Raw genomic sequence first — 24,757 nt, forward strand, 5'->3', positions numbered from 1 at the left:
GAGGAACACAAGGTCCCCAGAACACTGTTTAAAGCTAAAAGGGTGGCAGGGTCCGCCACATATAAACAAAATAAAACATTATGTATGTGTTGTCATTAAAGGACAGTTTGTTTACTCCGTTTATTCAGTCATGAAAACAAAGACAGTTTGTCTATTTAGTTTGCTTAGACATAAAAAAACGTGAAGATCGTTCTCTTCTGAGTAAAATTCCTTCATCAGATCAAGATATTTATTCTGACACCGACTCATCACGATAGAAAACACTTTGCATTCAATGTGACCCTTTTCTTTACAGGAAGGAAACCCTGGAGGGAGATTTACAGTGATGAAATGTAACTTGTACTGAAATAGTGTACAATGTTGATGTATTTCCACTTTAATTTCAATTTTCTGCTTTTCTAAAAGTCCGCTCCTCTACATTTTAGAGGCATATATTGTACTTATTAATCCATTGTATTTATTTACATTGGTTATTGTATCTATATGTGCATTTATACATGCAAGAGAGCACTTCTGTGGCATTCTTTAGTGACGATTTGCAACATAGTATAAAATAAAAGCCAAGCATGGATGTGCAGAGATTTGTTTTGATTGCTTATTTTATCTTTGACGGGCTTTTTCAACAGAAATTTGCAAAAAATCAACAGAACGTTACTCTCGGGGAGCTTTTAATCTGGAAGGTCACGCCGGAAGTTGTGTGAGTACACTGGCTGACTTGACGCATCGGCTTTAAATGGGAATACCCTCTGTGCTGGGGAGTCTCCTTTAAAAATCTTGCCGCGTCACTGGGATGCGGTCGCCGGAGCCGGGCACCTCGCCTACCATCCCCGCGTCTCTGTCCACCGCCGGTAGGCCTGATTTTCTGTCTTAATCCGCACAGATTGTCTTTTCCTGTCGCTTGTCTCTGTGTACAGTCTTACTGTTATCTTACATTTAGATCTGCGGCGCTCGGACGCATACCGGGTCAGCCTACAATGACTCCTGACAGAGCCGCGCAAATGACTTTCAGTGGTAACCTCTCATGCAGGAATAGCGCTCCCGGGTTAAAATTAGACGTCTTTGCTGTTTAAATGTGCGCTCTGGAACGGTGTAGCTGCTTGAAGGAGATCAGGCGTGTGCGCACTGGGCACAATGCGCCGCTGCAGCCACCCTGCAGCTTACAGGACGGTTACTGAGCACCGCACCAGCTGCTCTGATGGTATTACATTGTCAATGAGCTGACATTGTCCTATAAATGGTATGTATGCATGCGTTTCGTCATTTCCCGTCAGGCCAAGGTCCCCGCAGACGCAGAATGTGTTAAATAAGAGCCGAATTCGTCACACAAATGAGAGAGAAATACTGCAGCTTTAAAGTGTTTTTTTTTTGTCAGTTTAATCATTTGGCACGGTTGTGATCGAGATTAAGATGTAAACTGAAGGCCTGTGTGGATTTGTGTCTGTTTGCATAAACACGACGTGCAATCTGCCATTAAATAACTGTGCATGCCTCTTCTGGCACATGACCTTCTTAAATCACAGGCTTTAACCTATGAGGACATCTAGAGCACATTCTTTCTCTAAGTAGAGAACGATGTGAATAAAACATAATCCCTTACTTGTAAAACAGCATATCATCCCCCAAAGTATAGGCTGGAACACTCATTATGTTGACTATAAAGATTACCAAAGCTGATTATTGTTGTGTAAAAAAAGCATTTAAATGTTGGTCAGGTGGAGTTGATTTACCTTTATGTAGAACACGAACTTAGGTAGTGTGATGTATGAGTTATTTATTTCGTAGATTGATCATGCAGTGAGTACAGAAGGTGAAGCTAAATGGACTGTATATATACAGTACTCATAAGCAGTTTCATTGCATGCATGTGCAGTAACAGCCAAATGTGTCACATAATTTTTTTGGGATCAAAAATATTCACAAAACATAAAATAAAGATTCAGATATGTCAGAGAGTAAAAGAACAATAATAATAATAATAATAATAGTTTATAACAGTACAAACTGTTACCGGCCAAAACATTAAGAGGACTGACAGGTGATGTGCAAACACTGAGCATCTTGTTAGAATGCAATGTTCTGCCGGGAAACCTCGGGTCCTGGCTTTCATGTGCATGCTACTTGACACAAACCACCCATCCAAACACCATTTTAAACCACTTACAGCCCCTCATGGCAATGGCACTCCCTCATGGAAGTGAGCACATTAGCCACCCCCCACCCCCCTCAGGAGGATAATGTACCCTGACACACCACAAAAGCTGCTCAGGAACAGCTTACGGAACACAACAAAGAGCCCAAGGTGTCAAATGGGCCTCTAAATACCCACCAGTCTTAACAAGGAACTGTGGGACTTGCTGAAACATGTCTGATCTATGGGGGCCCCGACCCCAACATACAGGAGCCAAAGAATCCACCAGGAGCGATAAGCATTCAGAGGCACTCACACACAGATGAAATAGACAAAAAAGGGTTTGAGTTTTTTAACCAGGACTCCTTCCTGGAGTCAGACATTGGAGAAATGTTCACAAGCTGGCACCTTGTCGTTAGGCCTTTATCCATACAGCCCGGCCAGGCACAGCCCCAAAGAACTACATAGACCATCACCCTAAAGGATAAGCATTGGTTGGGTGCATTGCAAGCTGGGCAGCAGGCAAAGCAGGAGGTATAAGCAATGCTAACCCCTGGCTTTGCAGACTGGTTTTAGGTAGGGTTGGGCTTCGTCTATCACTGATGTTTGACAGTCAGACTACGGATCTTGTGTTATTTCTTTCATACGTGCTGTTTGCATTGCATTTTCTCAGTGAATCCAGCTAACTCTCTGAGGCTTATTTTAGACGTCGTCAAGTTCCAATAAGGCAGCAGTCGTCCAACCACAGTCATAGGGAGGTCAAACATTATCTTTCTGGCAGGGAACGAACTGGAGCTGATGCAGGAGGTTGAGTGGTAACAACTAGATGTAGTGGGGCTGACCTCTACAGCACTGGGTCTGGAACCAAACTCTTGGAGAGTGGCTGGATTCTCCTCTTGCAGTGTTGCCCAGGATGAGAGGCACCAGGTGAACGAGCAACATCAATAGTGCTTTGATACCAGAATACTGTGGCCGTATGTCAGATATGTCAACCACCTGGTTGGTGAGTTGGATCTGATGGCAGGGAGGCTGTTGGACAGACCTGGCATACCCAGATGTGTAGAGAGGGTTATCTGTGACCGGCTGGTGGAGGCCTTTGTCTGCCCACCTCAGGAAAAATGTCTCATTCTTCCAGAGGGAGTCTAGGGACATGGAATCCAAGTGACCCATGTTCAAAGCCTCCATTGTGGAAGCAGCTGCTAGGAGTTATGATCACAAGGTCTTCTCAGTCTGTTGTGGGTGCAACCTAAGAACCTGCTTGTTGATAACAGCAGCAGCAAGCAAGCTTTTGAGCAGAGAAGGCCACGGAGAAGGACTAATGTTGACCTCAAGGACGGGCAGACTAACTGTTTAACAACTCTGGAAGGGAAAGCACGGCTTAGCTTATGTAGTGTTCAGTGGAAAAGAACTGTTGATCCAAACTGGGGATGTTGCCAGACGGTGGAAATAACACTTACAGGGACTTCTGATTCCGATTAACACATCCTCTATTGAGGAGACTGACTTCGACAACTGGAGGGAAGCCTCACCCATATCCCTGGCAGAGGTCTCTGAGCTATTCAAGAAGCTATTTAGTGGCCAAAGCGACAGCCTTGGGTGAGATTTGGGCAAGTATACTGAAGACTCTGGACATTGTTGGGCTCTCTTGGCTGACACACCTCTTCAGTGTTGTGCGGAGGCTGGGAACAGGTCCATTTTTGTAAAGGGGTATCCCACTCTTTAGCCTCCCAGGTAAAGTCTGCTGAAGAGGAGGCATTGACCTAACTTCAGATCCTAGAGGAGTAATGCCGATTCTGTCAGGGCAGCTCATCCGATCTACATGTGTTTTATGAACTTGGAGAAGGCCTACGACAACGTCCCTCGGGAAGTCCTATGGGGGGACTTACCAGAGTCGTTGTTATGAGGCATGCTGTCCCAAGCTGTGTCTGTATTTTCTGCACAAAGTCAAACACGTTTCTGTTATCACCAGTTCTGTTTGTTATTTATAGACAGGATATAAAGGCTTGAGATTTGGCAACCTCAGAATTGCGTCACTGCTTTTTGCAATGATGGTGCTCTGCTGACTTCATCAGACCATGACTTTCAGTACACACTGTGTCTTTTTCTGAGTTGAAGAAAAATGAAAATGAAAATCAGCATCTCCAAGTCTAAGACCAGCTCCCTGCTGGAAAATGGTGGATTGCTCCCTGTGGATTGGGACTAAATTGTTGCCTTAAGCATTTGGTAAGTGGAGGTCAAGTATTTTGGGGTCTCACCAGTGAGGGCAAAAGGGTGTGTGAAGTGGACAGGTTGACTGGTGCGGCATCAACAGTAATGCAAGCATTGTACCAGACTGTTGAGCAAAAAGGCAAAGTGATTTACTAGTCGATCTGTGTTAATACAATCTACGTTTTGTAGTTTGGCCCCAAATTCCACATTTTAACTGCTTTAACTTTAAATGTTTGGATGGTAAAACTGATGTCAAAAGGCCAAATTGTCTGGTCTTAATTCCATTTTGACAAAGTATGTACGCAGTGTGCTTCCTCTTTAAAGGGCAATAAAGCTGTCAAATCAATGTAATGTAAGTATAAATTGGCATCAAATGTAAATACTTCAAAAGTAGTTATAATAGTATGTTACTTCAGTAAATTTAATTTTCTACCTCTCCTCACTGCTGTTTGTCATTACCACACATTTGTTCCACTTATGGTAAAGGTATGCTGTAACTCTCTTCACTCAAGTTACCACATGCCAGCAACAGTGAAAGCCTTGTGCTGGAAATACATCAGCTATGTAAATACGGAATTGGCTCCGGTTCAAGATCTTCCATGTATAAATAAATGTCTGAGCGAGTTTCTCCCTCTTTCCTAAAGGAATGAAGGAATGTCTGTGAGGAGAACTATGATGAGATAAGGAACTGCCTGACTGTGTATTGCGTATAAGAGGTTATGGCAATCATTTACACAAAACAGTTAGATATTTCCCAAATGTGAACATGTGTTGCTTCTAAACTGCTTTCAACAGTGTGATAAACATCCTGAGTACATGTTGTTTAATTTGAACTGCACCCCCCTTTTACTGTTGTAAACACATGTTTCCCCACAGCTAATGGCCTAATTAGAAGTACTTAAACATTTTGATGTTTCCTCAGCCCTGTGTGGTTTGGTGCGACAGTTTAATTGAACCCTGGACACAATGTGATGTCAAACTGGCATCCTGCTATTGACATGTTATTTCAAGAGAAGGCTGCAATAAAACGTACGAGTGCTCTTCAGAGTCTGTTGTCCTTGAAAAGGAAAAGAAAACTGACCATTTTTCATTCCTCCTGTCTTCTTTTCTTGCAGAGGGACCACTCACCATTTCCTCCACACACTAAAGATGACAGCCCCATCAAACCAAACCCATGCAGCGCCACAGCAACAGCGCTTTTTGGTGTTGTTCGACTTTGATGAGACCATCATCAATGAGAGCAGTGATGACGCTGTCGTGCGAGCTCTGCCGGGCCAAACGCTGCCTGACTGGCTGAAAAACAGCTATAGGGAGGGGCACTACAATGAGCACATGCAGAAGGTCTTGGTTTATATGGCGGACCAGGGCGTGTCTAAAGAATCAATCCAATCAGCGGTGGAGAAGATCCCACCCACACCCGGCCTCGTGAACCTCTTCCAGTATCTGCAGAGCCACCAGCAGGACTTCGAGCTGGCGGTGGTCTCCGACGCCAACATGTACTTCATCGAGACGTGGCTGGAGCGCGCTGGGGTGCGTCACCTTTTCCGGAAGATTTTCACAAACCCGGCTAGTTTTGATGCAAATGGCCGGCTTGTGTTGCTCCCTTTCCACTCCCACTCGTGCTCCTGTTGCCCTGACAACATGTGCAAGCAGGTAATCCTACGGGAGTATCTCACCAACCGACAAAAGGAGCGTGGAGGTGTTCCCTTCCAAAGGGTATTCTATATCGGAGATGGGGCCAATGATATCTGTCCCTCACTGTCTCTGGGGCCCCGGGACACAGCCTTCCCCAGGAGGGACTTCCCCATGCACAGGCTGCTGCAGTCTCAGGCAGCCATGTTCAAGGCAAACATAGCTCCTTGGGTCAGTGGCGAGGACATCGTGGACTGCCTGAAGAAAATAATGGAGGAGAGATGAGATCAGAATGTGTTTGTGTGTGACTGTGTGTGTGTGTGTGAAAGAGAGACTGAAGATAAAGGGGCAAATATAGCAAACATGCACCAACCCCTGTCCTGTCAAGCTGCAGGATATGCATGATTTTATCCACATATGAATAGTGCGCATCTTTTTGAATCACCTTTTTTTGTAAAGGAATAGTTTTTGCAGTCCCTCTGGCAAGTTACGTTTTTGCAAATTGCCAATCCCCACAAGTACTGCACGACTGTAAAAATGTTGGTCCAATCCCTGAATTTTTTCTGCAAATTTGACAAATCATCATAAAGATGTGGCGTTCGGACAAAACTGAAAGGTCGTGCAGTGATCGATAGAAGCAGTATTGCAACTTTCTGAATGACTCGGGAAATATGCTGATTTTGCTTTCTTGTGGAGTTAAACATATATATAATTTGATATGGTTTCTGTATAATAATTATGTAGCTGGAGCCAACAGCTAGCTTAGCTTAGCTTTGCATAAAGACTGGAAATGGGGGGAACAGCTAGTCTAGCTCTGCACAAAGGTAATAAAATCTATAATCAACATTCTATATCTTATCTGACTGTGAATTATCACACTTTAAGCTTGTTTTTTCTACAAATTAAACAAACCAGACAAAATATGTAACTGAAAGACAAGCTGTTCCATCTTGCTTCCAGTCTGTATGCTAAGCTAAGCTAACTTGCAGCACATTAACCATAAAGATGAGAGAGTGGTATCAGTCGTCTCAGCTAACTCTGTGCAAGAAAGCCAATAAGCATACTTCCCGAAATGTCAAACCATTCCTTTAATGCTAGCCTGATATAACAGTGTGCATTTCGTATTAGAACTTCACTCCCCTTTGAATGCAAACAAACAAGCCCACTGGCCGGGATTATCAGGGTCAGTAATGGAGTTATGCAGTACTGTTGATGCACATTCTGTTTTTTGAGCCTGATCAAAATTCTGAAGATCGTAACCAAAGTGTTCACCGGAGTGATCTAAATGTTAATGCTGCCAACTCATTCCACACACCATCCCTTTTAATATGAATGTAATTTACTTTACATTTAAATATCTCAAGGTGTCTGACATTTTATAGCTATCTTAGCTGTGAAGTTTTGCATCAGGCGCTGTAAAAAATATGGATTTTGATGATGAAGAGCAACGGCTTGAAGTATTTCATTCTCGGGGGGGTCTCTATGTTGACAGGTTCTTTTTTTAAACACTTAACACTGACTTCAATGCCTCGACGATGGACACATGAGTGGGATCACGTGTTAAAGCACTACCTGAGACAAAAGACCACACATGTCGTGTCTGGCAGAACAGAACAGGGATAAGGTGACATTACCCGTGCTCTCTCTACCACTCATTACTGATACCCAATCTAGGGCTTGATTATACATCAGTAATCTACACCAGCATGAGATCCAAAGGGAACACTGCAGCCATACGCCTACACTTTTGTCCAACTTTAGACCCCGTGAACAATGAAATGCAACGTCCCAATTGAAGATTTAGCATCATATTTGTGTATCATTAGCCAGCACGCACTGTACTTATATGCTATATAAACTCCCAGTCAATATAAGTATTGATAGAAGGCTAATTCCTTCTTTATGTTTGAATGTGTTCCAGGTAAACGAGCGTGTTGTGAGTGAATGAGGATGAGGTTCAGCCTCTGTAGTATATTTACATAATTAACCCAACATGTAACCTCATTTTGCCTCACTAAACTCATGACAGGGACTAGAAAATATATTTAGGAGTATTCACAAGGACCACTTGTATTCATCGAGATGGTTTACAGGGACATTGATATTATTTAAATTCGGGTAAATGTGACGTATGTCTTGTTTACTCTTGTTTTTCCATCTGATAAGCTGTCAGAATTCTGATACTAACAGGGCATGTGTACACTCACTGATATTGGCCCTCTCCTGTTACCATAATTAAGTGTATAATTGCATTAATTTTGCATTTTAAATGTTTCATGTATACTGTACATCTTATTCAAGCCATTACGGCTAACAATAAGAAAATTCTGGGTGCTTAAGAAAAAAGCATTAAAAACAAATAAGTAATAAGTTTGTTAATTGATGAAACACTTCTAGCCTTAAAAAACAAACAAAAACATTATGCTGTAGAAGTGCTGGAAATGTCTTTTTAACCAGTGTTTTAGTGACTCAGGGAATAGAGAAGAAGGTGTTAATGAACAAACATAATAGTGTGCATTTGTTGAAAAAAATTGCTGCTCTAATAACAAAATGTTCATTTGTGATTTAAAAACAACATCGACGCAGCTGTAATTTGATCCTGAAATTCTTTGAGATCAAAATCTAATCCGATAATACTTTGTGATCAAGAGATTAAAGTTCTGTGAGCTTTACTCCTTCTCATGCTAGAGGTCGAGGGGTACTTTAATTTGCTTTACTTTACTTATACATGTAAAACTTCCATGGAGTTCTGTGCAATAATTAAATGCTGTATACTTGATATGATGTAAAACAGACGTTAAACAGAAAGAAAAACTTGACATTTGACATTTTCAGGGATGTGAATGAACCGACCCAGATCACCAAACTGAAGTGTTTTTAATGACAGTAGTATTAATGCTTCACAACAACCAAATAAAATTGTGTTTTTAGGACTAACACGTTCTTATTTTTTCTTTTCTTTGTGGTTTGCTGTAACTAATCGTGCGCGTGTGTGCGTGTTTTTAATCAAAAAGACAAATTATGTGTGTAATGCATTAGTGTATCAGGAATATAAAGCCATTATCTGACTGATCTGTTTCTGTCGTGTGTTTCACAGCCGTGATTATAAACGACCACAATCCAGTTTCCTCTTCAAGATTTAATCGGACTCATCAGAACTTAGCAGTTTTTTTGGAAGCATACTGAGAAACTGTTCACACCTCAAGGTCCATTTAGTAGCTGTTCTGGAGCTTTTCAGTTATATCACATTCAAAGAAATGATCGCATCATTCCTTAAAGGTCTTTAAGGACCAGTATAAATTAGAAATTGAATAAAATATATATACATATATTCTTACAATTTCATAAAGAATGCATTTTTAAAATGTTAATAAATTACACATACATATAGTTTATATTAAAACATATATAAGCGCTGAAATCAACAGATACGTCAACTGTTTTGATCATCCATTCATTGTTTAAGTAATTTTTCAGGTATCTTCTCAACTTTTCTCTGTTGTTTTTATCATTCTAAGCAGAATTGATTTGGATGTTGGACTGTGTGTCTGAAAAAAATAAGGCATTCAGCGACTTCATCTGATAGCTGGACATATTTCACATTCAAAAAAATATTTTATAGCCTGAGCAGCGGGTCTCAAACTCCACGTTCACAGGCCAAATCTGGCCCAGCACCTGATTGTATGTGGCACGCGAGAGCTTGTTAAGAATATAATTAGCACAATAAAATTCTATGCTGCGTTACAGAAGTATGGTGAGCCTAAACTACATTTCCCAGAATACATCCATATTTTATTATCTGTGTACTTAAGGTGTCTAGCCACTAAATGTCTGTATACTCTCAGCATCATGTAGCTGTTTCCAGCCGAGTTGTTAATGGTGACAATCCAGCATGCTTTCTGTGTAAAGGCTGAAGACATAACTCGATTATCAGTGTTTTTCACAGTAGGGATGCTTGTTAATTATGTAATATGATAACAACTACATATATTGATATAGTCTTACATTTACAACTGGCTCTTTAAGGGCAACTTTAATGCTGTTGTGGCCCCCGATTACACCCAAAGTTGAGATTGTTTAGCCAGCAGCTGTCTCCAAGGTCAAGAACAAACTTTAACACAAAATATTATTGGATTTGTCCGTTAAAACTGAGTTTAAAGGAGGATGACATCATGAAGAAGCTTCTAACAGACATCATACCTCAACTAATATGGGCCAAGAATTTGGAAGGAGTTATGCCGGTATGCATTTGTTGATGTCTCTGGTTTGATTTAATGTTTTGGGAGACACAATGTCAAAGAAATTCTAAGAGAACAGGGGAGTGATTTAAGGGAAGGGACAAGAAGAAGAAGAAGAAGAAGCCTTCACATGACGCAATGTGAACTCTCAAAGTAGGCGACATGTTGATTTAGCAACAGAGGCAAGAGCGAGAGAGTGGAGGACAGAAGAGACCCGGCAGTGAGAGGAGTCATCCAAGCCACTTTCTCAACTTGCAGGGCTTCAGACAGCCAAAGGACAACGTGAAGACAGAAGGCAGGATTAGAGGAGAGAGCGCAGACAGAGAAGTGGAGGTCAGCGGAGGGAGAGTCAGCAGTATGGAGCGAGGAGAGGAAAGACGGACAGCAGCGCTGAGCTGTGATGAAATGAGAAGACATTAGAGATAAGACGAATAAACACGTGCCGCCGCCAGGGGAGTGACCTTCAGCGGACGTAGGGGGTCAGAATAAATGTTGGCACTGTTCCAGCAAACCACTGATGTGTAGAAACTTTACATATATTTAAGTTTAGATGTTCAGTTCTATGTTACCAACACTGTGCCTTAATATCTGGTTAGCTCCAGGCCAAAAAACAGAAAAACACACACTTAAGTTACGGGTATGAAAAGATCATGTTTTGGATAATAATACCTGGTTTTGTCAGCATGAACGCAGCTGGAAATCTCTCCAAGGCCGAGATGACTGGACTCTGTATGTGTGTGCAGTCTGACACTGTACCCACTTAATTTCTATAAGCCTAGTATTAAACATTCAGATTGCTTTTTATTATCATCTATAATTTTCCAATTTGCTTTTGTATGCTGTTGGTGTTTCATCCACTCCTGAAGTATTCATTTTACATCTTTGAGTCCCACTAAATGCACAGTATGCATTTTCTGCCACTAGGGCTCTTTCACTCAAAACAAAATAAAAAAACATGCCTCAGGTGAATGTTCATGGATTAGGTAATGTTTTACAGCTTTACTCATGTTATGTCCTCTCTCCACGTAAGTCATGGCGACAGACGACCAAAAGGAATGTAGCACAAAAGTAGAGATTTCTCAGGGTTTGAACATTGTTAGAATAATTTGGGATGATCTAAATCAGAAGATCTAAGTCCTAAAAATAATAATAGATGAACTGCAGCTAACTCATATCACTCTCTTGAGTAGATGTTGCTTTGTTTCAAGAGCTGACTTGCAAAGAAGGCTGGGAAACATCGGTTCACAGTACGTGCAAAGCTTGTCCAGAAGATGGCGCTAAGTCATCATATCTCAATCAAAACTGTCTAAGAGCATCCTGTGCAGCAACACACTGCTGTGAGTTACAATACACTTACAATACACCGAGCTATCATGGGGGTTTTTATTAAACTGGATTAATGAGAAAACCACATGACGACAGCAGAACGAGGCGTCCGTCGGCGTAGAAACAGTAGTGCTGATGTGAATCCATGAGCATCTGACAGCAGAGGCTCAAGGCTGTGGTGACGGAGATGACATGTGGTGTCTGTGCGTGCTTCATGTCACCATGTGAGTTGGGGATGCTGCTGAAGTCAGCCAAGTGATGCGTCGATTCAGCTTTTTTCTCTTTACTCGTATGAAATTCAGAATGTGTCCATTTTTGCCTGGCAATAACCTTGTTTTTCTGCATTTAACCCCTGTTTTATCTCTTCCCCTACAGGCCCCACTGACCATCGACTCTTCTACTTTGACTTCTGTCAGATCGGATTAAGACATCCCATGTGTCTATCTCTGCAGCCGATCTCTCCAACATTGTTCTCTCTCCACATCTGATCTCTTCCCTCTGATTTATCCTGTCACTCTGTCCCTCGGGCCCTATTTCGTGTCATTGTTCTCGTCCACCATTATATTTTCTGTTGTCAGTCCAGGACCCCTTAATGATAACACCACCAGCAAAGAACTGACAGTGCAAAACACTTTGTATCGCCCTCTTTTTTTCCAATATGATTCAGCTATCTCTCCTTTGGGAAAAAAAAAAAAAAAAAAAGAAGCTCTCTGTGCGCCTAGGACTTTTGCAAATCTCAGCTCGATTGATCCGCCCGGAATTGATCCTCCAATTTAGATCATATTGAGGCTGACATTGTTAGGCAAAGAGTACATGCTGTGTCTATTATGATTGAATTGGCGGAGGATAACTTGCTGTCCTACCCAATTTTCGATGACCTTCGGAGGTAAGTGGATGGACAGAAAACCCAATTAACATCAATCGTACATCAAGGATCTCAAACTGTCATACCCTCTTGTCTATATCCACAAACCAGCTGATACAGCCCTTCCCCCCCAACAATAACAGAAGACACTCAAATGTTAAAATGCTTTAAATTGGCAGGGGCTATCCGATGATTGCTTTTATTGATACCCCCATTGATTTTCCTCCATTCAATTACTCCCTCCGAGGTGAAAGATAACTCAGTTAAGGGACTCCGGCCTTGTAACAGGTCGCTCCAAATTAGGAAGTGGGCTCCCGATGCCAAAACACTATCAGGCTGATTAGCGTTGTAAGTGTTTCAACTCGCCCGTGTTTGATTCTTCTGCTGATAGTTTAAGAAAACAATGCCAGCCAGAAGTCAGGCTAATAGCTTTGAGCGGTGGCAGAAACAGTCAGTTAGCAACAAATGGAGATGGGAAAGGAGCGTGGGCTGCCCGAGCTTACGTTTGCCTGTGTCCTTGAGATAAATGGTGGAGATAAAAATTAAGCTTCCTTCGCTTGCGGGTCATCAGTCACAGAAAAAAAAACAATGTTTGAATTGTACTGGTATGTCCTTGAGGATGTTAAACACCACAAAGTAAGGCTCGCTGCAACGCAAGAAGCTTTTATGTATTCATAAATTATCTACTGAAGCTGTAGCAGCTGAGGAAAGCTGAACAGAGGCCGTACAGTCTGTCTGTTTTGGGGCAAAAGGAGTTCACGATGTTATTCAAGAGGCAATCTAGACATTAAGTATAACAATTAAATTACGCTAGGGGCTTATAAGAGACAGATTAACAAAGACTGGTGAAACTAGACGCACAGAGGTCAAAATATCCTGACTTTTAATCTTTGACCTGGCTCCACTTCCTGTGATGTCTTCTGGTTGCTATTTCCGGCCCTAAATACATGTGAGAAGTCACAGTCCTGAGCGGTTCACACGGTCTCCCACACACTGCCCGTAGTTGGGAACACACGTCCACATTCACAAGGAGGTCTCACTGACATACTTACATAAATACATTAACAAAATACATGATTATGGCGGGGAAAGCATGCACGTTTAAAGCTATGAGGAGACAATTAAACACTGAACAGTGTAAAGGCTGGAGTAGGCGTGGAAATTTTCTTTTGAAGGCCATCTGTTATTCTGTAGGTCATCGACCACAGACGTCGAATAAAAAAGGATTCTTTAGTGCAAAGTCACGTTAGGCGTTAACTGTTGATCAGCTAGCTCGATGACTAGCTTCCTTACTTTTGCAGATGTCCCTCTATGGGGAAAAATGTAAAGATCTCTGATGGTAACCTATCTGCATGATGTTGATGAATAAAGAAAAAACATGATTATTATATCAGAAACGTGACGAGTTGATCATGCTTGACAGCGGGAGAAGTGACCAGATTAGTGCCATTACGTAGTGGTTTATGTTTGTCAGAGTCCTGTTGACGGAAATATCTTGTGTTGTTCCAGTCATTCCTTCATGTTATACTTTATAATAATGTTGTCACGATACTGGGATGACTAACTTCGATGCATTACCTTAAAATATGGATAAATAATAACATTTTTGATACCACAGGGTAAAACTTACACAACTTGGCTAGCATCAGAGAACAGCTGAAACGCAGTAGTGCACTTTAAGTACGCCTATAAAAACTTTTTTTAATTTTTTTTTTTAAGATAAGGCCTTTAAAACTAATTCAAACAGTTAAAATACTCAGACTAGTTATGTATCAACATGTCAACACTACTTTATATGAGGAAGCAGATGTCAACAGTGCAACACGTTCCCACGTCTGGTGTAAGCAGGAAGTTAAAAGACATAATGATTGTGTCTGAGCATTTCTTTGTCAGTACAGTAGGCAGTAGGCCTGCTACCTACTACTCAAAAAACACTGGATACTAACTCCTGCAACGCAACTACACGGGATCTTTCATTAGAGCAGCGTCGGAGAGTGTTAACCTCTCTCATCATTTTCACCTCACACCCCCAGTGAAGTACACAGGCTGTTCACATCATCAGAGGTATTTTATAGCAAGCTCCCACGAGAACTACAGATGACATTATACAGCTGTTTGTTCAGGCTCCATAACGAGTAAACTGACCTTTATGTGTAAAATTCATGGAGTGCCCCTTTAAGGTAGCTTGTCGAGGACCGTGATAGTGGAAGGTTGAAAAGCTCTTGATGAAAACAAACCCCATGAATTGTATCCAAAGCCTGATGGAAGAAGATGAAACAAACGGTTGGCGTCTGTTCAGTCTCAGACTCCTTCTAAAGACAACAGTGTGGTGAATATATGTGTTGGTCTTTGCCCCGTCTCATAAAGCCTTGACTCATGACCAATTCTTTCTGCCGTTTGTGCAGCCAGAACCAGAAACTGGAGGAGACCACCTTTTGCAATGAGCAATTGCATTATATTCAAAAAAGGGTGTAGCAGTATGCACATTCTGCTGCGCTAACATTATTGTAAAGCATCTCTGTGCATTGTTGATAAAGCCACACCTGTCTGACTTGAGTAAGTCTGCGGTTTTAAGGCAAAGTCCTCATTTGACAAGAGACAACCTTCCAGATTTCCTTGATGACTGATAGACACTGATGACGGAAAGAGATCTTAACACTGGAAAATATGTGACCACAATGAAGTAGAACCAGTATTACATATAACAAGACTTCTTCTTTGGAAGTCGTACACAAGGTGATGAATGAAGTCAGGGATGCATTTAAAAACATACAGGCGTGTCGTGATCCACTGACTTGAGCTCAGAGTTTGCCTGTATTTGACCATAACGCTACTTTTATACATAAATCATGAGTAAATAATGAAGTCCCCGTGATTTATAAAAGCTGGATTCAATTATGTACAGAGGGTTTTACATTTTTCACAATAGAGAGGTTATTTGTGCCAACAAAGCACACTGATAAATAAATCTTAATAATATTCCCATGGTAAATCATGATAATGAGAATAAATTCGATTTATACCTTCAAATTATAACTTTTATCTCATCATTTTGATCTAAGAGATTTTACGTTTTTTTTCTCGTATCGACTTCTTTAATCTCGGAATTTTTGTTTTAATCTCATATTTTTTCACGTTTGATCCCTTAATTATCAGTTTAATCTCATAATGTTTAACTCTTCATCTCATTATTATGACTTTTTATGTCAGATGTTTTACCTTTTATCCCAGAATGACTTAGTTTTATCTCATAATAATGATTACCATGGACATATTTTTTGCTTCAAGCTTAATTTTCATCTTTTTTTTTTTCTTTAGCTGGAGGAAATTGACTTCCATATAGCCAAACACTTCATGATGCTTGACTCACTTTGACACACACACATACACACACACACACAGAAGCCCCTCCTTGCCTTTGCCTCGCACCAGCCCGTTTGTCCTCCTCTCTGCACATACAATCATCTCTCTCTCTCCAGACCAGTCGCCGCGATTAAAAAGTAATTTTTACACTTAAACCATTGAGAACTTCACTTACCTGAAACTTTCCACACATTTCTTCACGTCGGCGTCATTACTGTACTTTTTCCTGCAATTCGGCGTTCAAGTATGTATTTCCCCCTGACAGGAGAGCCGTTTCTTGCCGGTTGATGTGTGAAGTGTTGCCGTTGACCCAGCAGCTTTCTGACGGAGGGGAGCGGCGCCAAATGCGCGTCTGACAAAGGTGAGGATGCTTTGGTGAGTTCACAGCCTTATGTGTTCGCGTCCTGTGACTTGTGAAAGTATGTTTGAGTAAAAACTACAAGAAAAATTGTAGTGGAAGGGTCTTAGATAAACCACGAGTTTTGTTTTTTCTTTGTTGACTTTTCTTTTTGGCTTTATCCAACTCAGAGAACTGGTTTGGCTAGCTACCTTAACATTGCTACTTTTAGCTAGGTAGTTTGGTTACCTAGCTGCAAATAAACGTGTATAAAACGTGTATAACCAAATTACTGTAACATGTCAAGTATACTGGATAATTAAGAAGCATAATTAAGCATAATATTCATCACATACACTACACTACATAAAACTATGTAAAAAGATAAAACAAATCTTTTAGGGGACTTTTTTACAGTCTTTTATGAACGTTATTGTTTGTTACAGCTTAATTTAAGGTTAGCCGAAGTTTCTAGCATCCAAAACCAGGAGTGGAGGTCTTCAGACACCTCCAAATGTGGTTTTAAAGAATCAGTGGGAGCAAAAAACTTTTACTTCCATTTACTGGATAAATATGTGCGGGAAAAAAGATGAAAATGTCCTCATTCCCAACTCAAATAGTTTGTTTGCCAGCAGTCCAAAACCAAAAGATATTTAATTAACTAACCTAGCTAGCTAATCATTGATTTACCAAGGAGAGCAGCAGTTTCCCTTATCCAAAACTGAAACCAGAGAAGAGACTGTTCTTTATTAAGAATTAACCAACCATAATTAATTACCTGAGCTAAAACTAATAGCAAAATTACTGACGAAAATTGATCTATTCTTCGCAATTCCCCAGAAATCTCCAAGAAAATAATAATTGGAAACCAAATAGGCCCCTAGCACATATTTTTACTATAATTATTAGGATGTCTGGCTGCACATGCTGCTCTGGGGTATTTGATTTGAGAGAGCTGTGTAACCTTTACACCTCCTTTAACCTCCTTCTGTGTGGAGTTTGCATGTTTGCCCGTGTCTTGATGGGCTTTCTCTGGTACTCTCTCAATCCAAAGACATTCACAAGTTAGTTTAATTGGTTACTCTAAATTGTCCATAGGTGTGACTGTGAGTGTGAATGGTTGTTTGTCCCTATATGTCAGCCCTCTGATGAAATGCCGACTTATCCAGGGTGTACCCCGCTGCTTATCCAGTGTCAGCTGGGATCGGCTTCAGCTTCCCGTGAAGCTGAAAGGGATAAGTGGCTACAGACAATGGAGGGAATTGTATTAAACTCTTGTTGTCTCTCTTTTTGCTTTGCAGGCACATGGGGTTTGACATATCACAGAATTTTGGCTGTGAAAACAAGGAGGATAGAAAGGATAAAACAAAAAGAGGTAATAAGATTGTCTTCAGATATGCAAAAATACTTCAGATTTTAATTATTTTGACCCTGTGCTGTAAGAACACTTGAAATGTAGATCCTGTTATTTTTGGGATAAAAGACACTGCTGGTTATTGAGTTCCAAAGTGCTTATTTGTACTCCACTCAGTTTTCAACATAATGAGGTTGAAAAACCACAAAGAAAATGTTGTTGTTTACACTAGAGACCAAGGGCCGGATGTATAAACGATGTATACACACAATGTAAGCCTTTTCCCAGACACAGTATGGTATTTATAGAGGAAGGCTGTGCGGTGAACACACATATTTCAGCCCAAGCTTAGCGCAAGACGATGAGGTCGACATGAAAGATAAGGTGAGATGTAACTTAAGAGTAAAACAAAGTTTGTTTAGGTTGCTTGCCAATTTCCAAGTATGGAAAGATGTTGGAGTGGAAATTAAGCTTGTGTTCTTGTGCCTGTTTCCACAATCTTACAGATTTATAAAACAGAATCAGGTGTATGCACAGCTTTATACATTTGATGTGTAACGATTTTCTTTCTTTGTTTGTGCGTCAAACGGTTTTTGTCGTGAATCTACACAGTTTTATGCATGTGGCCCCTAGCTTCTGTCATAGTTTGTTCAGAATTCTTCTTGTAATCATAATCAAATCACAGATACATTAATGCTAAGGGACTGTTTTGCAAAGGAGGCCAATGGAGCTAATGGATTGTGTTTACTGTCATTGTAAAATATATTGAAAGGTGGTAAGACAAAGTAAGCTTTTAACTGAAAACACTTATATTCACAACATGACACAGGGCAAAAGAGCAAAGAAATTACTATCAGAAGATGACAAAGATGCTCTTGTGCAAGGCTCTCATTCTCTGGATCATATAAGAATATTCCCAGCTCTTTTCAGCAGAACGATTGATTACTTCTGCAACATAGTGTACTTGTATTGGCTTCTTCGGCTGGACAGATGAGCTGTCTACGCCAGAGGCTGATGTCTAGATAACATAATGTTGTGCCTCTTCTGTGTGTAGTTGACATATTTGAGGAGGTGGCCCCAGCACCCTGTGGGCTCTATGTCTGGGTGTACAGTAATGGGAGATGCTGAGACGAAAGTTTAGGTAATCTCACTTGCAGTCCGTTTACTGAGGACAGATTACTAAATCTTGCATTTAAGATGCTGAACGTGTGGTCAATGTTTGAGTCCAGCTAGTGCACTTTGTTGCATGTTATTTCCTCCGCTCATTTTTCTTTGTTTGCCCCCTGAGCGTCCAAGTGTATAGTATGTCTCTAATCCAGAAAAAAGATGCAGTGTCAGCAAACTACAAACTTTTTACAGTCGCCTTTTAAGTTTATAGCGGGTGAGTATTTCATACTGAAAAGATAGATTTGGGGTGGAGAATCACTTTAACTGCTTTGAAGAAAGCCACAGACCTTCACGTTCACAGCTTGAAGGCTTCTTAGATAGGCATGTGCCTGCTCTTTAAAGTTTCACTCCTCAAATAGTTCTTTTACTGGCTCTGTAGGAAACTGGAGGCTGTGGGTCTGGGGCTGGGAGACATCTGGGGAAAATGCAGCGTACCACCTTCAGGTATGGCAGGATGTGGCACTATGGGCAACTTGGGCAATGGAGCTGTTGATATATACTGAGACAAAGCAGGTTTTTTTTCACATAATGACTGGACTTTAGTTGCAGTGTTATTTAGAAAGGGATCTTCTCTGGTCCACTTACCGCTGCAATTGGTGGGTTTATGTAGATACTAGAAAAAAAAGTGGTAACAGCAGCCTCTGGTTTTGTGCATACATGTGTAACAAAAGAGGATGGTGTGTTTAAGGGCTGACTGAAATGCTCCGAAAGCCCCGACTGTTTCCATGGTTATCAACAACCAAATCAGTATTCGAATGCTTCTAGGAGATGGTGCATTGGCTGCACCGAAAAAAAACTGATATAGACTGAGGAGTAGAGCTCTTTGTTGGTGGTCTATTAGTCTTACAACCTGTGCATAAAATCCAGGTGCGTGCACATCGTGTGGAGAGAGTATGAAACTGCGAGGGCGCATTTCTGCTCTGTGTCAGGTAATCATCTAAATGGGGGTTGATTTTAATTCATTTGTTTGGGTCCGTGTAGGAAGGATGTGCTTCTGGTAGGTTTGTCATTACCTAAGATGGATGTTTCTCTGGCTTTCCATTAAATTGCTTCCCTCTTTATTTCTGTTCAGCGGCGTGATTTGCTTCGCTGAATATGAGCATTGTGAAGGATTCTTCCCAGTTTCTTGCCATCCGCCATACTTGTGTTTGGGTGATAGTAGCTGTGCCACTGGGCCTCCAAATAGAAGATTACACAACAGGGCCAGATGTGCAGTTTTAGAGGGCATGTGACTCTTAATGAGACATTCAAGACTGTGTTTTTCTTTATAGTGAGACACAACAGCAAGTTAACAGCAGCTGGACCTGGTTTTGTAGGAGGTTTCTTTTTTTATTTGTCATAAAATGTCTCACTGACTCAATGTGACAGTGTGTCAGAATATCTAGTATGTCAGTGAGAGACATTTTCAGTGACATGGCATCAATAAACGTGTGGGAAGCCCTGTATATGCACTTAGAGAATTGCATATTCACTTGAATTCATGATCATTGTGTTCATTATTAATTTGATAAAATATCATAAAATATTGTAAAGCATCACATTTTCCCAGACATCCCAACACTGCCATCAAGCCTCCTCTGGTATTGGAACATTGTCAAATGTGTTGTTACGTCCAACAAAGAGTCCAAAGCAAAAAACATTTTACACTGATATGAAACAGAGAAAAACACACAAACACACACACTTACACTGCAAACACACACACTTGCAGACACAGTCTATCCCCAAGAAGTCTGAACCTCGAAAGATTTCTTCTCACATGAGTGACTCGTGAGATGAGATGTCTGCAGCATAAGGTTTGGGCAGATGGATGTCTGCAGGTCAAACTGAGTTCTTTCAGGATAAGATACAGTATGACGTGGTGTAGTTTATTAGAGGACAAAAATCATATCAGCGTCAAAAGAGAAAAGTACATTTTACACATGAATACCAATCAGACAGTGGTTTCATTCCTTGCTTTGCATCTTTTCAGATTTCACTCACTCATGCGCTGTTTTACGCGCTGTTTTACTGTGACGTTCCAGAAATGTTTTGTCGACTAAATTACTGACTACAAAACTTGTAATCAGTAGTTTTGATAAAAGTGGCAGTGAAAAAATAAGTTGTTTACTCTTCAGTTTTCAAGCCAAACTAATCTTTTATCTCTTGTACCAGATGAGAAAGTCTTAAGCTTATGGAACATCTGGATGGAAAGATAATGTAAATGCCTATCAGGGACATTCAGTTAACAATAGCAATTATGGTTACACATTCCAGTGTTGTCATTACTCTCCCCTGCATGTACCAATGCCAAGTGTATGTTTACATATGAGCTTTAGGGCACAGCTATTAAAAGAATCAAGGGTAAACATGTTGTTAATATGAAGAAATGCCCTATTGGATAACCATGTATAGTGCAGGAGTGACTAAGTGCTTGGAGCTAAACTAGTTTGTGGACACAGCAGAGGAGTGTGGGGTGTCTTAATTTGCAGCATGAAACCTTTCTGATTTATTCTGTTTGTGTGGAAATGAGACACACTGAGAGGTGGAAACAAAAAGCCAGTATATGATTAGTTTTAGCTTTTCTCTCCATGTGCCAGACACTGTTAAGGAGGAATTTTTATGTTGATTCTAGTGTTGTATGCATGGTACAGAGGTTAACCATTTCTGCTCTCTCCACAGGGGAGTAAAAGGAGGTGTATGTTGCCTCGCACTGTAGTTTCCCTGCCACTACCATGAGTTGGAGTTTCCTGACTCGCCTGCTGGAAGAAATCCACAACCACTCTACATTCGTGGGCAAGATCTGGCTCACCGTCCTCATTGTTTTCCGCATCGTGCTGACGGCCGTAGGAGGTGAGTCCATCTACTACGATGAGCAGAGCAAGTTTGTCTGCAACACGGGCCAGCCAGGCTGCGAGAACATCTGCTACGACGCCTTCGCTCCGCTCTCGCACGTCCGGTTCTGGGTTTTCCAAATCATCCTGGTGGCCACCCCTTCCCTCATGTATCTCGGCTACGCTGTCAACAAAATTGCTCGTGCAGAGGAGCAGGCCGACAGTGGGGTAGTGAGGGGATTTTCGCGGAGGAAACCCAAGAAACAATATCTCGCAGGCAGAAAGCAGCACAGGGGCATCGAAGAGGCTGAGGATGACCAAGAGGAAGACCCAATGATCTATGAAATGGCAGAAATGGAGAGTGATGGTGCAGCAAAAGAAGACAGTGGTGAAGGAAAACGAAAGGTTAAGGTGCGCCATGATGGGTGCCAGCGTATCAGAGAGGACGGACTGATGCGGATTTATGTCCTTCAGCTCTTGGCACGCTCCCTGCTGGAGGTGGCTTTCTTGTGTGGACAGTACGCGCTGTATGGATTTGCTGTGCCCGCCACCTACATATGCTCCTCCCAGCCCTGCCCTCACAACGTGGACTGCTTTGTGTCACGACCCACTGAGAAAACCATCTTCCTCCTCATCATGTACACGGTCTCCCTGCTCTGTCTGGCACTCAATATATGGGAGATGCTTCATCTGGGCGTAGGTACCATCTGTGAGATTGTGCGCTCCCGCCGTGTGCAGGTCCCCAACGATGAGCTTTATGGGCTGACACAGGGACATGGTGTTCTAAATAAGGCGAGGCTGAGCGGAGAGGATTACAGCAGCTACCCTTTCTCCTGGAATGCACCATCAGCTCCACCTGGGTACAACATTGCCATCAAGCCTCCTCTGGTATCTACAGGGCACCACGAGCAACCATTACCCATCACCGATCTCACTAATGCCAAGATGGCATGCCGGCAAAACCACGTGAACATAGCTCAAGAGGAGCGCCAACAGTACACCAATAATGAAGACAACCTGTGTAAAGGGGGGATGGGAGACGCCCCCAGAGGTGTCCTCAAGGATGTGCGTCAGCTTCAGAACAAGCTGGAGGCTGACAATACGGCCTATAGCCAGCCAACGAGCCACAGCAACAACGACAGCAAGCCTCACCGTGAACGGAAACACCGCCAGGCCTCCAAGTACACCTCCAGCAAGGCAGATGCAGACAGAGGCAGCGGCAGCGGCAGCAGTAGCAGCAAATATGGAGTCATAAAGGGCTCTGAGTGGATCTGAAATACAGACTGAGTTTCCTGTTATGATTCAACCTTCTCAGACTGACTCAGTATTTACTTTTGTTTGCGCAAACTGTGTTTAAAAACAAATAGACACAGTGCCCGGATTACATTCTTTTCTGGGGTGTTCATGGCATTAAAATAGTTATAAATGATTATTAGTGTCAGGATCTACCTTGTAGCAGTCCACTGACAGCTCCATCCTCTGAGGATCAAACAGTTGAATAATTTACCCTTAAATCTATAAACCTAAACAGACCCAGTGATGATAAATGGTCCGTATTCATGCGGATATATTACAGACAATGATTCGAATGCATCATTTTGATTTAGGGCTGAAAAAAAGTTAGTTGGTTTAAACGATAAGTTGATCTACAGAAAAATAATGGTCAATAATTTTGATAATCAGATCATTATTTGTCATCTTTGTTCAAGGACAAATGGCTAAAATTTCCTGATTTCAAATTGTAGCTTTCAAGTTATGTTTTTATTTGATATGTTTGTACTGTATTTCAATAACAGTCTCTTTGAAAAGCTGACAGCAAATGAAAAATGTTCATTTGTTTTTATGGCGAGGATCAGCTTGTGCTTTAGGGTTAAGTGTTTTTCTTTACCGTGTCAGTATAGTCTATACTGCAGAATTTAGTCCTAGGACTCAACAGTACAAGATAGATCCTGCAACTAATACATAAATGAAAATGTGTAAGAAAACCTGTTGAAGATAATGTAAAGAGGATGGGAAATGATTCTGTGACAAAGCTTGACAACTGTTTTTTGTCGCTGTATTCAATGTTGAATTACAGTGGAGAAAAATATCAAAATAATTGTATGTTTTAGTTAAATAGCTTGTGCAGGAAGATATTGGTGCTGTTTTCGATTCCTGGTGAATATGCAGAGGCTTCTTTGTAACCTAAGGTGCCTTACTTAAACAGTCAAAGTGCTGCTTTCTGTTGACTCTGCATCACTTTGAGTATAACTGTTGAACAGGTAATTGTTTCCCAAAAAATTTCATAACAATACAGACTGAAAACAGGGGCCACTTCCTTCTGTCTGCTTGACTAGTTTCATTACCATCAAGGGGTTAAACTTTGAACAATATTGTTGTACCTGAATATGCAAAATTGTATTGATATTTTCACCAAACCAGGTTTGATGTGGATTGATGTTGAGTATGTTTGTTAGTTGTTTATTTTATAGTGTTTCTGTGTCATTTTTCTGAGAGAAAGAGAGGAAGGATCAATCTTGAATGCTTCGACACATTTTGAAATGTTATCATTCATTGGAAGTGTTTGGCAAAGTTTGATGTCCTAACCCTGTTGTCCGACTGTTGTCAGTGTCAGTGTCATTGTCAAGCCGTTAACATTTTTGAGAGATTTTTGTTTTCTTTGAGGTTAATGTTACGAAGGTTTTTATCAGCAGTACTCCATTAGTTTGTGCAAAGCTCAACCAGTGCATCTGGCTTTGGCGTTTTTTGTTTGGTTTTTGTTAAAAGTAATTCCTAATCAATAATACATGCTTTTATTTTCAGATTTTCAAATTGAAATGTCATTAAGGCTAGTCCTTTGCACTGTGCCAGTGTTTTTTTTTAAATATTTTTCTAAACAAAAAGTGCACGTTTTGAATAAAGAATTGGTATTATTTGTCTTGTTGTCTTTGTCTTACAATTAGCAAATGTGGCATCATGACCTTATAGAACATAGCGTGATTAGTTTTAAATTAACCTAAAGGTAGAATAATTAACACATGGGTTATAGTTTTACTCAAGAAACACAAGTGTAGATTAAGGCAATTTACTTTCCTCACTGGGATTATTATATTTACAGGGACACTGCCCCCTGCTGGACAGGAAAGGATCAAACATAATATGTTCCCTCTTGTGCTTTGAGCACAACGTCAAAAATGATTGAGTTATTTTTTCTAAACAAGGTTCATGATGTTGGAGAGGCACACCCATTGACTTTTGTCGTTTTTGTGAAATTAAAAATATATGCTCAGCCAAATGTTACCAAATGTGTCCAACTTTATGAACAAACACGTTTTCATTTTTATTAT

The 24,757-nt window shown here is 41.0% G+C and overlaps 2 protein-coding genes across 8 annotated transcripts; both read left to right on the forward strand.

The window, feature by feature from the left end:
• The first annotated feature begins 723 nt into the window (after nt 1-723).
• On the forward strand, nt 724-9,038 carry LOC115571677 (probable phosphatase phospho1). 2 transcript variants are annotated; one of them, XM_030401199.1, is made up of 2 exons: nt 724-848; nt 5,452-9,038. In XM_030401199.1, exon 2 carries the CDS (start codon nt 5,486-5,488, stop codon nt 6,251-6,253), a length of 768 nt encoding a protein of 255 aa, XP_030257059.1. In that variant the 5' UTR covers nt 724-848; nt 5,452-5,485; the 3' UTR covers nt 6,254-9,038. The 2 variants fall into 2 exon arrangements, with proteins under 2 accessions (XP_030257059.1, XP_030257060.1); XM_030401200.1 differs by having other exon boundaries at nt 731-1,237.
• Nucleotides 9,039-15,785: 6,747 nt separating this feature from the next.
• On the forward strand, nt 15,786-24,343 carry LOC115570605 (gap junction gamma-1 protein-like). 6 transcript variants are annotated; one of them, XM_030399185.1, is made up of 4 exons: nt 15,786-15,897; nt 16,026-16,135; nt 17,399-17,472; nt 21,280-24,343. In XM_030399185.1, the coding sequence occupies exon 4, from the start codon at nt 21,333-21,335 to the stop codon at nt 22,704-22,706; it is 1,374 nt and encodes a 457-aa protein (XP_030255045.1). In that variant the 5' UTR covers nt 15,786-15,897; nt 16,026-16,135; nt 17,399-17,472; nt 21,280-21,332; the 3' UTR covers nt 22,707-24,343. The 6 variants fall into 6 exon arrangements, with proteins under 6 accessions (XP_030255045.1, XP_030255046.1, XP_030255049.1 ...); XM_030399186.1 differs by having other exon boundaries at nt 16,026-16,121; XM_030399189.1 differs by adding an exon at nt 18,998-19,062 and having other exon boundaries at nt 15,816-16,135.
• Nucleotides 24,344-24,757: the final 414 nt, after the last annotated feature.

This window comes from Sparus aurata, chromosome 20 (assembly GCF_900880675.1).
Source record: "Sparus aurata chromosome 20, fSpaAur1.1, whole genome shotgun sequence".
In the NCBI taxonomy this organism is placed as follows: domain Eukaryota; kingdom Metazoa; phylum Chordata; class Actinopteri; order Spariformes; family Sparidae; genus Sparus; species Sparus aurata.